The sequence below is a fragment of the Neophocaena asiaeorientalis genome, unplaced genomic scaffold (genome assembly GCF_003031525.2).
Source record: "Neophocaena asiaeorientalis asiaeorientalis breed wild unplaced genomic scaffold, Neophocaena_asiaeorientalis_V1.1 scaffold40, whole genome shotgun sequence".
Classification (NCBI taxonomy): domain Eukaryota; kingdom Metazoa; phylum Chordata; class Mammalia; order Artiodactyla; family Phocoenidae; genus Neophocaena; species Neophocaena asiaeorientalis.
Genome location: NW_020185335.1, coordinates 14,201,482 through 14,214,360, shown reverse-complemented (window position 1 = coordinate 14,214,360; position 12,879 = coordinate 14,201,482). Strand labels below are relative to the sequence as shown.

The 12,879-nt window shown below is 57.8% G+C and overlaps 1 protein-coding gene across 2 annotated transcripts in view; it reads right to left on the bottom strand.

Annotated features, from left to right (window-relative positions):
• The window catches only part of JPH3 (junctophilin 3), a 152,134-nt gene that overhangs the window by 41,486 nt on the left and 97,769 nt on the right, over positions 1–12,879 (bottom strand). For both annotated transcript variants that reach the window (XM_024735531.1, XM_024735530.1), the window contains exon 2: positions 3,839–4,616. In XM_024735531.1, coding sequence (XP_024591299.1) covers positions 3,839–4,587 — 749 coding nt within the window. In that variant the 5' untranslated portion in view covers positions 4,588–4,616. The remainder of the gene's footprint in view (positions 1–3,838; positions 4,617–12,879) is intronic.

Genomic DNA, 12,879 nt, shown 5'->3' with positions numbered 1-12,879 from the left:
ACCTGAGGGCACCAAGGCCAAGAGGCGGGGTGGGGTGGGGGGGTACACGAGCGTCTGTTCCACCATCCAGCCCCTGCCCCTCTGAAAGGGCACGTTGAGGCGCGAACCTGGTACCTGCAGGGTGTCCAGGTGGGGCAGCGAGTTGCCACATAATCCCCACAACGCAGGACCCTGGGGCGGGGGATTTCCCTCTCCTCCCCTCCGTGGAGCCAGGGGACCCGCGAGGCGCAGCAGCGTGGCCGGATCAGGACTGGCCCGTGTTTGCGGGAGGGCGGGCCCGGCCCCGAGACAGACTAAACCCACAGAAACTCGCAGTTCTCTCCCGTGAACTTTACCAGCAGACGCTGCCTTGCTGGACCCTGGGGTGGGGGGCGGGGTTGCCTCGCACCCTGGAGAATCTGCGGGCACCGAGAGGCAAGAAAGGACCCTCAGCCCTCTCGGGAGCCTGGCCTGGTGGTCCCCTGCCCCACCGTGGCCAGGGCCACACGTCCAGGACCCAGAACCAAAGGAGGTGGCCGGGGCCCCTGACAACGTGAGGGGGTGGGGCCTGAGCAGTTATTCACTCAATCATTCAAAACGAGCTCCTGCGCAGACACGACGCTGAGAAGTCATAGCTGGGGCACGGCAGGGCCTCTGATGCCGTCTGCCTCGCCCAGACCGACCTGCCTGGCACACCTTCCCCTCAGCCCCGGCTCCCACTTTGACCCTGACGGGGCAGGGACCTCCTCCACCTCCCGCCTTTGCTCACAGGCATGTCTGCGCACGTCTCCTCTTCCCTGGGGCCTCCTGGGAGATACAAGAGCGGCAGGCCTGCCCGACCAGCATCCCGGGAGCTCCTCGGGAATGCAGGTTCTCAGGCCCCACCCAGATCTGCTGAGGCAGAAGCTCTGGGGGTGGGGCCCGGCCATCTGCATGTTATACACCTCCTGAGGGTGCCGAGGGCACCTGAGAATCACCTGGAGGGCTTTCGAAGGGCTCTGAAGCCCAGGTGGCAGCCCCAGCAAGGAGCTCAGCATCTCTGGGGTAGGCCGCCTGTGCGTCTGCCCCCAGGTGATCCCAGCGCACACTGGGGGCAGGGATGCTGGAAACCATGCTGGGAACCCATCTCAGTGGCGGGGCCAGGGCCCAGCCCTTAGAAGCTACAGGTGCGGTCCGCCCTGAAACGGACGTAACGGGACCCCCTCTCAGACCCCGAGCTCCGTGCCACCCCCGTTTCCCAGGAAAGCCCGCGCCCCTGTCCTCACTGCAGGCGCCCTCCAGGGAAGGTCCCAGGCATTACGACGAGGACACACCAAACCGTTTCTCACTGACTCGGCTTAGCGACCGAGCCCGGCTGGGGCCCGAGGACGCAGCTCCCCGTGCCTGGCCAGAACCCGGCCGCCCCACAGCCCCAGGCGGCTGCCGTGGCCACTGTCACACTGCGGTGGAGGGTGGGCACCGACCCGCCCGCATCCGCTGGCTTCACTCTCCAGGACAGCCGCCACTGGTCCTTCTCCTCCTTTTCTCTTCTTTCTTTTTTTTCAAATCTAAGCTCATCGAGAAACACGGCAAGTGCAGCTCCCACCACAGCCTGGGACGGAGGCTCGTCCTCAATCCTGTCGTGGTGACCGAGGACACTGTCCCCTCCCACCTCCGAGGGGTGACCCCGGGCACCACAAAGCCGCAAGGCTGAGATCACACCATGGGTGTGCATTCACACCCACCTCCCCACAAGGCCTGGGGCGGGAGGGGAGGGGCCAGCCCAACTCAGGGGACGCCTGGGAGGGTGACGGCAGCGCACGCCAGGCCCCACACACGCTGAGGGCACTGCATGTTGCTCCATCCCATCCTTCCGCAAGGAACCTGTGGCCCAGAGGGAGCGAGCACCTCCCCCGGGCTGCTCAGCAGTGATGGGCCCAGGCTGGACGTCTCAGCGAGCCAGCACCCGATACACGGAGCCGTTGTCAGGGAAGTTCCCAGGCCTCTGCGGCAGGCAGGCAGCTGCCGCTCTCATCTCACAGGTGAGAGGTGGGAAGCCTGTCCCAGGTGGGGCTTAGGGAGCTGGCTCTGAGCTCCACCCACACCACCACCACCTCCACGGACTCCTTCATGAAGACCAGCCCCCCGCAGTTTCCATGGGAGGTGTCAGAAAACACCTCCCGCAGATGTGTGCCACGTCCCCAGTCTCAAGAAATTCGCCTGGGTGTCGGACTTTAAAGTCAGTTCCGGGGAATACTGTCCATGAAATCCTAGGGCTTCGGCCTCACAGGCACCTCAATTTCTGACGACACTGTCCCCCTGCCCTGGAAAGTGTCTTGGGTCCACTGAGGTCAATGAGGCAACCAAACACAAAGGTGACAAACAGATGAACTACTGGAAGGAAGGAAATACGCCAAACGCCAGATGGAGTCGTCTCTGGGTGACGCGTGAGACCCGCCCTCAGGCTGCGGCTCCCTGCCTTTTCCATCCTGAGCAAGTGTTACATGTATAATGGAAAAAGTAACTATGGAACCAAATTTGATCTTAAAATACCAGATGAGTGGTCACAAATGCTGCTTCTGTTCTTGCGGCCTGAACACTTCTGGGGGCGTAGGAAGGGGTGAACAGAGCGGTGCGGGACCCCGACATTCAAGGTAGTGATTCCATCTCCCTTCAGCTTCTTGGAATGGGTTTCATTTCCAAGACCTCAGATGGGAGCCGCAGATAGTCTGCCAACAACCCACAGCCACCTTTTCTGTTCTTTCAGTGTGGATCACAGGTCACTGGAGACCAGAACCGAACGAGCTAAAGTTTTATTAGTGACAAGGCTGGGAAGGCCTGAACTGTAACTGAGCTGGGCGTCTCCCTGGAATAACTCCAGGCCTGCCGCTGGCCGGGAATACAGAATCATCCAGAAAGACTCAGCGTCTGTCCTCCAGAACACCTCCTGCCCGGGCAGCCTAAGGCATTTAAAGCAACCCCAGATCCCCGTCCCAGGCCCCACGACTCTCAGGGCGGACCCGAGGGCCTTACCCGGACCCAGGAAAGGGGACAGCGGTGGGAAGCTCTCGATGAACTCAAGTCAGGAACTGTTTCCTTAGAGCCCAGGAGCATGGCCACCTGGGGGCCTTGGCTTGCGATAGGGCAGCTTCCTTCAAGCTGTGGCTGGAGGTTTCTGCTGCCCACAGCCGAGCGGGGCAGACCCAGGCTCACACACTTACCTCGGTGCTTCCCAGGGGGACCCAGGGCCCCTTCTTCCAGCTCTGAAGCCCCCACCCCTGTACCAACACCAAAGACACCTCAACGTCCAACACGGAGCCCGCCAATGGTCAGCTCCGGACCCACCGCTTAGGGCCTGGTGGCCCCGCTGAACCCTAAATGCAGTAAGTCCTGCATCCCATTCAGAACAGCTATTGGCCTACAGCGCCAAGCCTCAAGTGAGCCCCAGGCCAGTGCCCACAGCCGGTCTGTCCAGCTGGTGCCGAATCCAGGGCCCATGGGGAATCTGGGCCTCCGGCTGGGGTGGCTCCACATCCCTGCAGCAGTGGGCACTCCACAGCCGTCCTATGCATGTTACCAAGCAGACCGGCCACCGTCTTTATCCATCGATGTTTTACATTAAACACCAGCACATAGAACAAGTAAAAGAGAGGAAGGGAGGTCTGCTCCCTTTGAGGGGAGGCTGTAAGACCCAGAAACCCCTCCGATCAACCATTTCCTTGCTGCGCCTCTGGGAACCTCTGAGGAACCCCAGGGCTCCACAGGGCACAGTCTGAGAAACGCCAGTGTAGCCCTCAACCTGGGCAGCACCACCGAGCAAACCAGGCCCCGTGACGCAGAACCACCCCGCGCCTCCCCACGCCACCCCCTGCCCTCCTACCTGGAGGCCGCGATCTCCGCCTTCTGCTTGGCGATGGTGGCCGCCCGCTCGGCCGCCTCCACGGCCCGGTCCACCTTCTCGCGGATCTTGCTGGCACGCAGCGGGATGAGGTTCTTGCGCTTGCCGCTCACGAGGATGTTCTGCTTGTACTTGCCCTCCTCCTTGGTGCCGTCGGGGAAGGTCATGCAGCCGTAGCCGTGCCGCCGGTTGCCAGCCCACTCGCCCTCGTACTTGAGCCCGTCCGAGCGCTGGCTCACGCCGAAGCCCGAGCGCTTGTCACTCTTCCACTCGCCCACGTAGGTCTCGGTGGTGGTGGCGTCGGTGTCGTCCTCGATGGCTGACAGCTCGGCCTCGCCCTCGCCCAGGCTGATGGTGGAGTGGATGTCACTGGCCGTGGAGCTGACGGTGCTCATGCCGGCCTCGCTGCGGAAGGAGCTCTGCTTGCTGCGCTGGCTGGCCAGGCTGCTCTTGGACTCCGACTTGCGCAGCTTCAGCCCGCTCAGCAGCGAGCGCCGGAACAGCCCCTTCTTCTTGCTCTTGAGGATCTCAGAGTCGCTGTGCACCACGAGCACGAAGCCCCCCCGGGACACGGCTGGGCTACTGGCCACGGCGGGGCAGGCGTCGGGGTGCAGCGCGGCGCCGTTGGTGTGCTCGCTGCGCAGGGAGTTGATGGAGGTCCTCAGGGGCGAGCGGATGACTGCTGCCATGCCGTAGGGGACGCTCTGCCGCACGCCATAGCCCTGACGCATGCCGCCGACCCACTGGCCCTGGTAGGTCCCTGCGGAGACACAGGAGAGGGTGAGCTTGAGTGCGGGAGGGCAACGCAGCCGCCACGGTCTGCCCTGTCTTGGGGCAGCTCGGTGAGGTTTACATCGAGGTAGACAGACCATCAGACCACAGGTGCTTTTATGATTCCTGCCACTGATAGTGTTTTTAAAGACCCTTCCCTCCTGCTTCTCACGGTTGGATTTTGTTCTCTCTCTCTTAGAGGTCGGGGAGGGCAGTGGGAGGAGTAAGAGGCTGAGGCAGTCAGCAGTGACCTGCAGGGCTCCCCAGGCCATGTGGGCAGAAGGCCCAACGTGGGAAGACACGGAGGCGGGTGGAAGAGAAGAAGGAAGAAACACATCCTGGGTGAGCAGCTCCAAACAGGGCTCCTGGCCCATAAGGGGCAGCTACAAGGACACAGATCCAGGCTACAAACTGGCTACTGACGAGGCTGCCTTGGAAGACAGTGAGATCCCCATTGCTGGAGGCATCCAAGAAGAGTTGGGAAGACCACTCAGCAAGGACACCTTAAGGCATGAAAACTGGCAGGCCTGGTATCTCCAAAAGAATCAACATTGCACACCCACACGCACAGCAGCATTATTCACAACAGCCAAAGACAACGTGGTCCATGCAAACAATGAAACGTTATTCAGCCTTCAAAAGGACGGACGGGCAGCTCCGCTATTTGCTACGATGTGGACGAACCTTGAGGACACTCTGCTAGGTGAAATAAACCAGTCACAAAAGGACACACACTATTTGATTTCACTTATATGAGATACCTAGGAGTCAAACTCAGAGACACCGAAAGTAGATGGTGGGGATGGGGCGGGGGGAGGGGAGCAGGGAATTATTGCTTAATGGGTACAGAGTTTCCGTCTGCAGTGACGTGAAAGTCTTGAAAATAGATAGAGGTGGTGGTTGTATGACATTCTGAGTATGACTAATGCCACTGAACAGTGCACCGAAAAATGGTTCAAGTGGCAAGTTTTATGTTATCTATGTATCTTTTTTAAAAAAATAAAATTTATTTTATTTTATTTTTGGCTGCATTGGGTCTTCGTTGCCGCACGCGGGCTTTCTCTAGTTGTGGCGAGCGGGGGCTACTCTTCGTTGCGGTGCGCGGGCTTCTCACTGCGGTGGCTTCTCTTGTCGCGGAGCATGGGCTCTAGGAGCACGGGCTTCAGTAGTTGTGCCACGCGGGCTCAGTAGTTGTGGTACACGGGCTTAGCTGCTCCGCGGCATGTGGGATCCTCCCAGACCAGGGCTCGAACCCGTGTCCCCTGCGTTGGCAGGCGGATTCTTAACCACTGCGCCAGCAGGGAAGCCCAGTTATCTATCTATTTTACATAATAAAGTAAACTCAGCAGCACTGGGCCCATATTCTTGCTCTACTTATAGGCTGTGTGACTCCCATGGGATGGGTCTAAATTTCTCCTGCCATAGGTAGTTATGCAAATTAAATGACACTCCACAGGGTGCGGCTCCCCACCCTCTTCCCTCCTCCCAAGCCCGCCCCAACCTACAGCTTTTCTTACCTCAGCCTGCAGCTGCCCACGCTGGGGCAGAGACTCAGGGCTTGCACCTGGGGTTGTGAGAAGGAACCTAGACTAGCCTCTTGGTCCTGGACGGCCCCTCCCCTGCCTGGGGTGGGTGGCCTGCGGGAAGCTGGCCCTTTAAGGCCAGACCCGTCTGCCTGGACAGTGGTCTCCCTGTGGCCAGTGCAAGCTGGGCGTAGGCTGCTGTTGCAGGGACCTCTCACCCCCAGCTTACTGCCACGGCCACTTGTGGGCTGGCGACAGGGCTGTCAGATAAAACACAGGACGCCCAGTTCAATCTGAATATCACATGAACAAGTAATTTTTAGACATATTACACGGGACATACTCATACTAGAAATGATCTGACTCATGGTCTGAAACTCAAGTTTAACTGGTGTCCCATGTTTATTTGCTGAAGGAATCCAGGTGCCCCAGCTGGGACCTGCCACGATGTCACCCTGGGCTCCACTGGTGCCCCCCCGACCAAAGCTGAGGACGCTCCTACATGAAGAGACTCGGCCCACCTCCCTGCCAGCACCCCTGCATCCCTTCAAGGCAGGCTGGGCTGTCAGCTAAGGACGCACAGGAGCTGCACAGACAGCCTTGTGGAGGCCGTGGATATGGGGGCACAGGGAGGAGTCAGGAGTGGAGCAGACACAGGGTCAAATCCAAGCTCCACTCCTTCTGGATCTGTGCCCTTGGGAATGTCTGCTTTAACTCTCTGTGCCTCGGTTTCCTCATCTGTAAAACGGGGACGGTGGCTGTGCTGCTTAAACGCGGTAATCCATGTAATCGGTGTAAAGTGCGGGGAGGTCATTAATGCTCAGTTAACGGTAACTAATATTCATCATCATCAGCAAAACCTTCGGGATAGGACTTCCCTGGTGGCGCAGGGGTTAAGAATCCGCCTGCCAATGCGGGGGACACGGGTTCGAGCCCTGGTCCGGGACGATCTCACATGCCGCGGAGCAACTAAGCCCGTGTGCCACAACTACTGAGCCTGTGCTCTAGAGCCCACGAGCCACAACTACTGAGCCCACGTGCCACAACTACTGAGCCTGCATGCCACAACTACTGAAGCCCACACGTGTAGAGCCCGTGTTCCACAACAAGAGCAGCCACCGCAACGAGAAGCCCGTGCACCGCAACGAAGAGTAGCCCCCGCTCGCCGCAACTAGAGAAAGCCCGTGCGCAGCAATGAAGACCCAACACAGCCAAAAAGAAATAAGTAATTTTAAACAACAACAACAAAAAACAACCCTTAGGGGTGAACAGCATTTTACCTCCCAGATGAGGAAACTGAGGCTCAGAGAGGGGCCAGGCAGCCAAAGCAGAGGGATTCAAACCCAGGGCTCACGGTCATACCCGGGCTCTGCACCCAGTGAGCTCCTGCCCACCGCGTCCCGAGGGTGCCAGACTGGGAGCAACAGCTGGCATCCCGCGTGGTGCAGCGGACCCCACCCCTGAGAAAATGAGTGCCCACATTCCCTCCCTCAGATAAAGGGGGGATAATGGGGAGGTGTTGGGAAGCGGGCCACCCTGCCCAATCACGGAATCCACCCCACGTCTCTACAGGCTGGACAGCATCGTTCCCACCTTCCAGACGCAAACGCAGAGTCTATCACATAAACGGAGACAAAGGCAAACACCAGCTTTCTCTGAGAGACGGAGCAGGCAGCACAAGGGTCCCACGCGGGGGCTGGAGCCTCCCTCCCACTCCGAGCTCCCGGGTCCTGCCACCCTGGCCTTCCACAAGCCTCGACACGGTGCCCCTGCAGACCTGAGTAACCAGAACCAACCACGGCCTCTGAGTCGGTTTCCACATCAGCGAAAAGAACTGCTCGGCGTATTACTCCTCAATTCCGTGACTCCAGGGGTCCCCGAACAGATTAGCAGAGGCTGGGGAGGGTCAGAAATGTGCACGCAGGGTGCGCCCAGACAAGAGCGAATGGTAAGGAAAAGGGAGCTAACAGCGACTCAGCCAGCCTTTGCTCTAAAATACATACAACACTCCAGGTCCTCAACAGATAGATCCGTGGGGACAGAGAGCAGGCTGGCGGCTGCCAGGGGCTGGGGCAGGGGGAACAGGAGTGACTGCTAACGGGGTCGGGGTTTCCTTTTGGGGTGACGAAGATGACGGCCTGGAATCAGACAGAAGTGGTGGTTGCACAACGTGGTGAATGAGTTCTATCCCCGCTGAACTGTTCACTTTAAAATGGCTAGTTGTACGTTACGTGAAATTTCAGGTCACTTACAGAAGACAAGATGGTTAATGACTGGTACACAAAAATGAACGGAAGCAGTGAGAAATATATAATTTCAAATCCCAAAGCAAGACAGAAGATGAGCTGGACCCGTTCTAGGCGCTTTGAGAGTAGAGTGAGGGACACGGGGCTCTGAAACAAACTCCTGAAGCCAACGGGGCCCTGCTGGGCCAGCCTGCCGGGCGGTTCTGCAGCCTCGGGAGAGTAGAGCCTGCAGTGTGTGAGCCAGAAGTAAGGAGCCCTGAGTCCAGAGCTGGGCCTTTCCACCCACCCACGACCGGGGGGACCTCACTCCACCTCTCAGATCTCAGTTTATTCACCTGTGAAATGGGGGTGATAACTGTACCCACCCCCCAGGCACATACAGCAGTGGGCATGGCCTCCTGCACATGGCGTGACAGGGCAGCCGCGCTGTCCTTGCTTGCAGCTTGCAGTTTTTATTGTATTTGCAGTTTTGCTCCCGGTCGGAACACACCTCTGATTTTAGAGCTGAAGTCAGTAAGAAACATGGATGTTGCTATTAGAGAAACACGCTCCAGATCAGCTCTGCCGTGACCTGCCGGGGTAGCTGGGCCCCGCCGCTTGAGAGCAAAGGGCTGGTGCAGAGCAGGAGAGAGAACGCGGGCCCTCAGCGAGGAGACAGCTTCTCCCAAAGGGAGGCTCTGGGCCGGCCTCCACTGGGCCAGAGTCTTTTCTCCTCCCCCTCTTGCTTTCTTGTTTGGGGCAACAGACAAAAGGTTGAATTCAAGGCCCTGATTCCCCATGGTGGTTCCATTGAATCCGGCTGGTTATTTGCAAAAGACTAAATCCACTGTTTTGTTTTATACCCCAAGCAGCTTGCATGTGGAAAGACAGAAGCCAGCCTTGCGCAAAGAGAAGACTACGCACGGCCCGACAGGGCACCACCCTTGCGGTGCTGTGGGGTCTGTCTGGGCCGGTGCAGCCCCCAGGGCAGGGGCAACTTCCTGTCTGCACTCTGCACTCCGCAGACCCCGGGCCCCGCAGCCATGGCTGCCCCTCTCAGGGAGACGCCCAGATGCGGACAGATCGTCAAGGGGACACCCCTGCTTCTTTCCAGGTAAGCTTGGGAGGGCAGGGTTGCACGCAGGTGACCCTCTCAGGGACTCTGCCACTTCCACTGCCACCTCACGTGCCCATCGCCATGAAGATGAGGGACGACCCCTCTGTCCCCATCACCCGGAACTCAGGATCAGGAGATCTGAGTGGGCCTTAGGGAGGCCCAACCTCCCTAAACATGGCCTGTAAGATGCCAACTGGAGCGACCCAGGCTCGTAGGGAAGAGCAAATGAGATGTGACCACCGGCGGGTCTCAGGCTTGGGTGACGGCAGTGTCCCTGATCGCAGGGCGAGTTAACACGCCCCGAACTCCTGACCCAGCCGGGTGGGCATGGCCAGAGCCTCTGCATTCCTGACAAGCTCCCCAGTGAAGCCAACACTGTGCTCGGGGACCCACTCTGAGGGCCACCGAGACCATCGCTCCAGGCACACGGTGGGCACCAGCGCTGTCTGGCTCAGGACACCACCGGGTCCAAGTCCGAAAGCCGACTCCACCCCGCGCCCCTCAGCCAGCAGAGATCTGGGCCTCGACCCCTGCAGCCGGCATCCTGGGCAGTGTGGACAGTTGGCTCTAGCCAAGTCACTCGTGCCTCCCCAGGGCCCCGCACGCCTCTCGCACGCTTTTATTTTCTTCCTCTGAAGCCCCCGCCTGCCCGCTGAAATTATTCCAACGCGTTCACCACAGAGCCCAGGGGACCAGCCTGGGGACAACGCAGCCTCTGCCATACGTCCAGGAGAGGGCCAGGTCAGTGTGGCCAGATGCGGTGACCTCCAGAGGCCAAGCCCTGGACGGGGGAGCTCTTCCTGGGAGCGGCTTGGAGCCCGCAGCAGACAGGGGCTCAGGCCTGGAGGTGGCTGAACCACCCCTTCTCCTGGTTGACCCTACACGGCGCTCACACACCCAGGTGCCGATGGCACGGCCCAAGTCTTCCCGTCCAGAAACCTCCCACCCAACTGGACTGACCTGGCTTGGCCTGGGGGCACAGATGACTAGGCCCTGGTCAGACTCTGCCCCTGGCCAGCATGTTCTCCCCCTGGGTCGCTGGGACCCTGACAAGGTGATGCCATTGGACTCCTAGGAGGGAGGAGGTGAAGGTCACATGACTACTACCTGCCCGAAGATGCAGAGAAAGAAACGAGACAGGAGCCGTGGACAGAAGCAGCTGGGCCTCTTCCCTCTGAGCAAGGAGAAGACGGCTGCTCCTCGGCCCCGGCACCCGATACACGCGTCCCTCCTTCCCTGAACCCATTTGTCACTTGATGGCTCCTTCTGGGCATGTATGTACCCATATGAACTGAAAGCAGGGTCTCAAGAAGATGCGTATACACCCACGTTCACAGCAGCATTACTCAAAATAGCCAAGAGGTGGAAGCAACCCAAGTGCCCATCAAAAGATGATGGATAAACCAAATGCAGTCCATCCACACAATGGAATATCACTCAGCCTTAGCAAGGAGGAGGGGGCTTCCCTGGTGGTGCAGTGGTTAAGAATCCACCTGCCAACGCAGGGGACATGGGTTCGAGCCCTGGTCCGGGAAGATCCCACATGCCACAGAGCGGCTAAGCCCGTGTGCCACAACTACAGAGCCTGCGCTCTAGAGCCCGCGACCCACACCTCCGGACCCCGGGAGCCACAACTACTGAAACCTGTGCACCACAACTACTGAAGCCCGCGTGCCTAGAGCCTGTGCTCTTCAACAAGAGAAGCCACCTCAATGAGAAGCCCGCACGCCACAACGAAGAGTAGCCCCCGCTCGCCGCAACTAGAGAGAGCCTGCAGGCAGCAACGGAGACCCAGTGCAACCAAAAATAAAAATAAATAAAATAAATAAAAATTTAAAAATAAAAAAGGGAGGAGATTCTGACACAGGCTACAACCTGGATGAAACTTGAAGACCTTATGCTAAGTGAGATTAAGTCAGTCATAAAACGATAGATACTGTATGACTCTACATTTGAGATTCTTAGAGTAGTTAAAAATCGGACAGAAAGCACAGTGGTGGGTGCTGGGGGGCAGGGCGGTTATTGTTTAACGGGTGTGGAGAGGTACAGCTTTACAAGATGGAAGCTTTCTGGAGATGGATGGTGGTGATGGTGGTGGTACGACATTATAAATATATTGAATATCAGTCAGCCACATACTTAAAAACGTTAATATAATAAGGTTTTGTTTGTCTGTTTTGTTTTGTTTTTGCGGTACGCGGGCCTCTCACTGTTGTGGCCTCTCCCGTTGCGGAGCACAGGCTCCGGACGCACAGGCTCAGCGGCCATGGCTCACGGGCCCAGCCGCTCCGCGGCATGTGGGATCTTCCCGGACCGGGGCACGAACCCGTGTCCCCTGCATCGGCAGGCGGGCTCTCAACCACTGTGCCACCAGGGAAGCCCCAATAAGTTTTATGTTACGTGTATTTTACCATATTTTAAAAAATGAGACCATGGCAGGGGGAAGGGGGGGCTTAATCCAGTATGACTGGTGTTCCTGTAAGTGACACCAGGAGTGCACTCAGAGGGACAGCTATGTGCAGAAGAAGCAAGAGGGTGGCCGTCTGCAAGCCAAGGAGAGAGGCCTCAGAAGAGAGGCCTCAGAAGAGCCTGAACCCAGCCTCCAGAGCTGCTAGAGAATAAGTAGCTGCTGGTTAAGCCCCCCGTCTGTGACATTCTGTTACAGCAGCCCTAGCAAACTAGTACAGGATTCTCAGTCTCTAGCCAGGCGACCTACAAACTACATAAATTAGAACTAAAAGTTAGGAGAACAAATCTAGAGAAAAGATAGAAAGCCAGGTGCCGAGAACATATCAATCGCGAATTAAAAAGAGCGCCTTCTCCCCTCCTGCGTGACACAGGAAGTTTCTGCGTGAACCAGGAAACCATGCCCCAGGGGACCCAGGCAGCTGAGGAACATGGGGGGAGGCATGGGACCAGACCCGGGACTATTAGGAGGAAGTCTTCACTCTGAACAGAGACCCTGCCCGCTTCCCCGGCCCACCCAGGTGCTGGCGGCTGGAATTCCTACACCCAGGCAGGACGGGGAGAATTTCTCTGGAGAAACGGGATCAGGCCAGCAGTGAAGCCTGCACAGAGCTTTCGGTCAGCTTTCTAGTACCTTACTGCAATAAGTGAACAGCCCAGGGTCATCAGACACTTGGAGAAAGCCTCCAAGAGGAAAGAGACCAAAACATACAAGTAAATGCAGAAAAAATTGGAGGGAATCATGAAAAATGCAGGGTGTGGAAGACATAGATACCAAACATTAAATCCTCATAGAGATAAGGTACTGTATCCTCAAAATAAGAATCAAAGGCAATTAAAAAGGAAAAAGAAAAAAGAAACAGAGAAAAAGAGCTCCTGGAAGTTAAAAATGTGATGGCTAAAATAAAAATTTTGATAAGT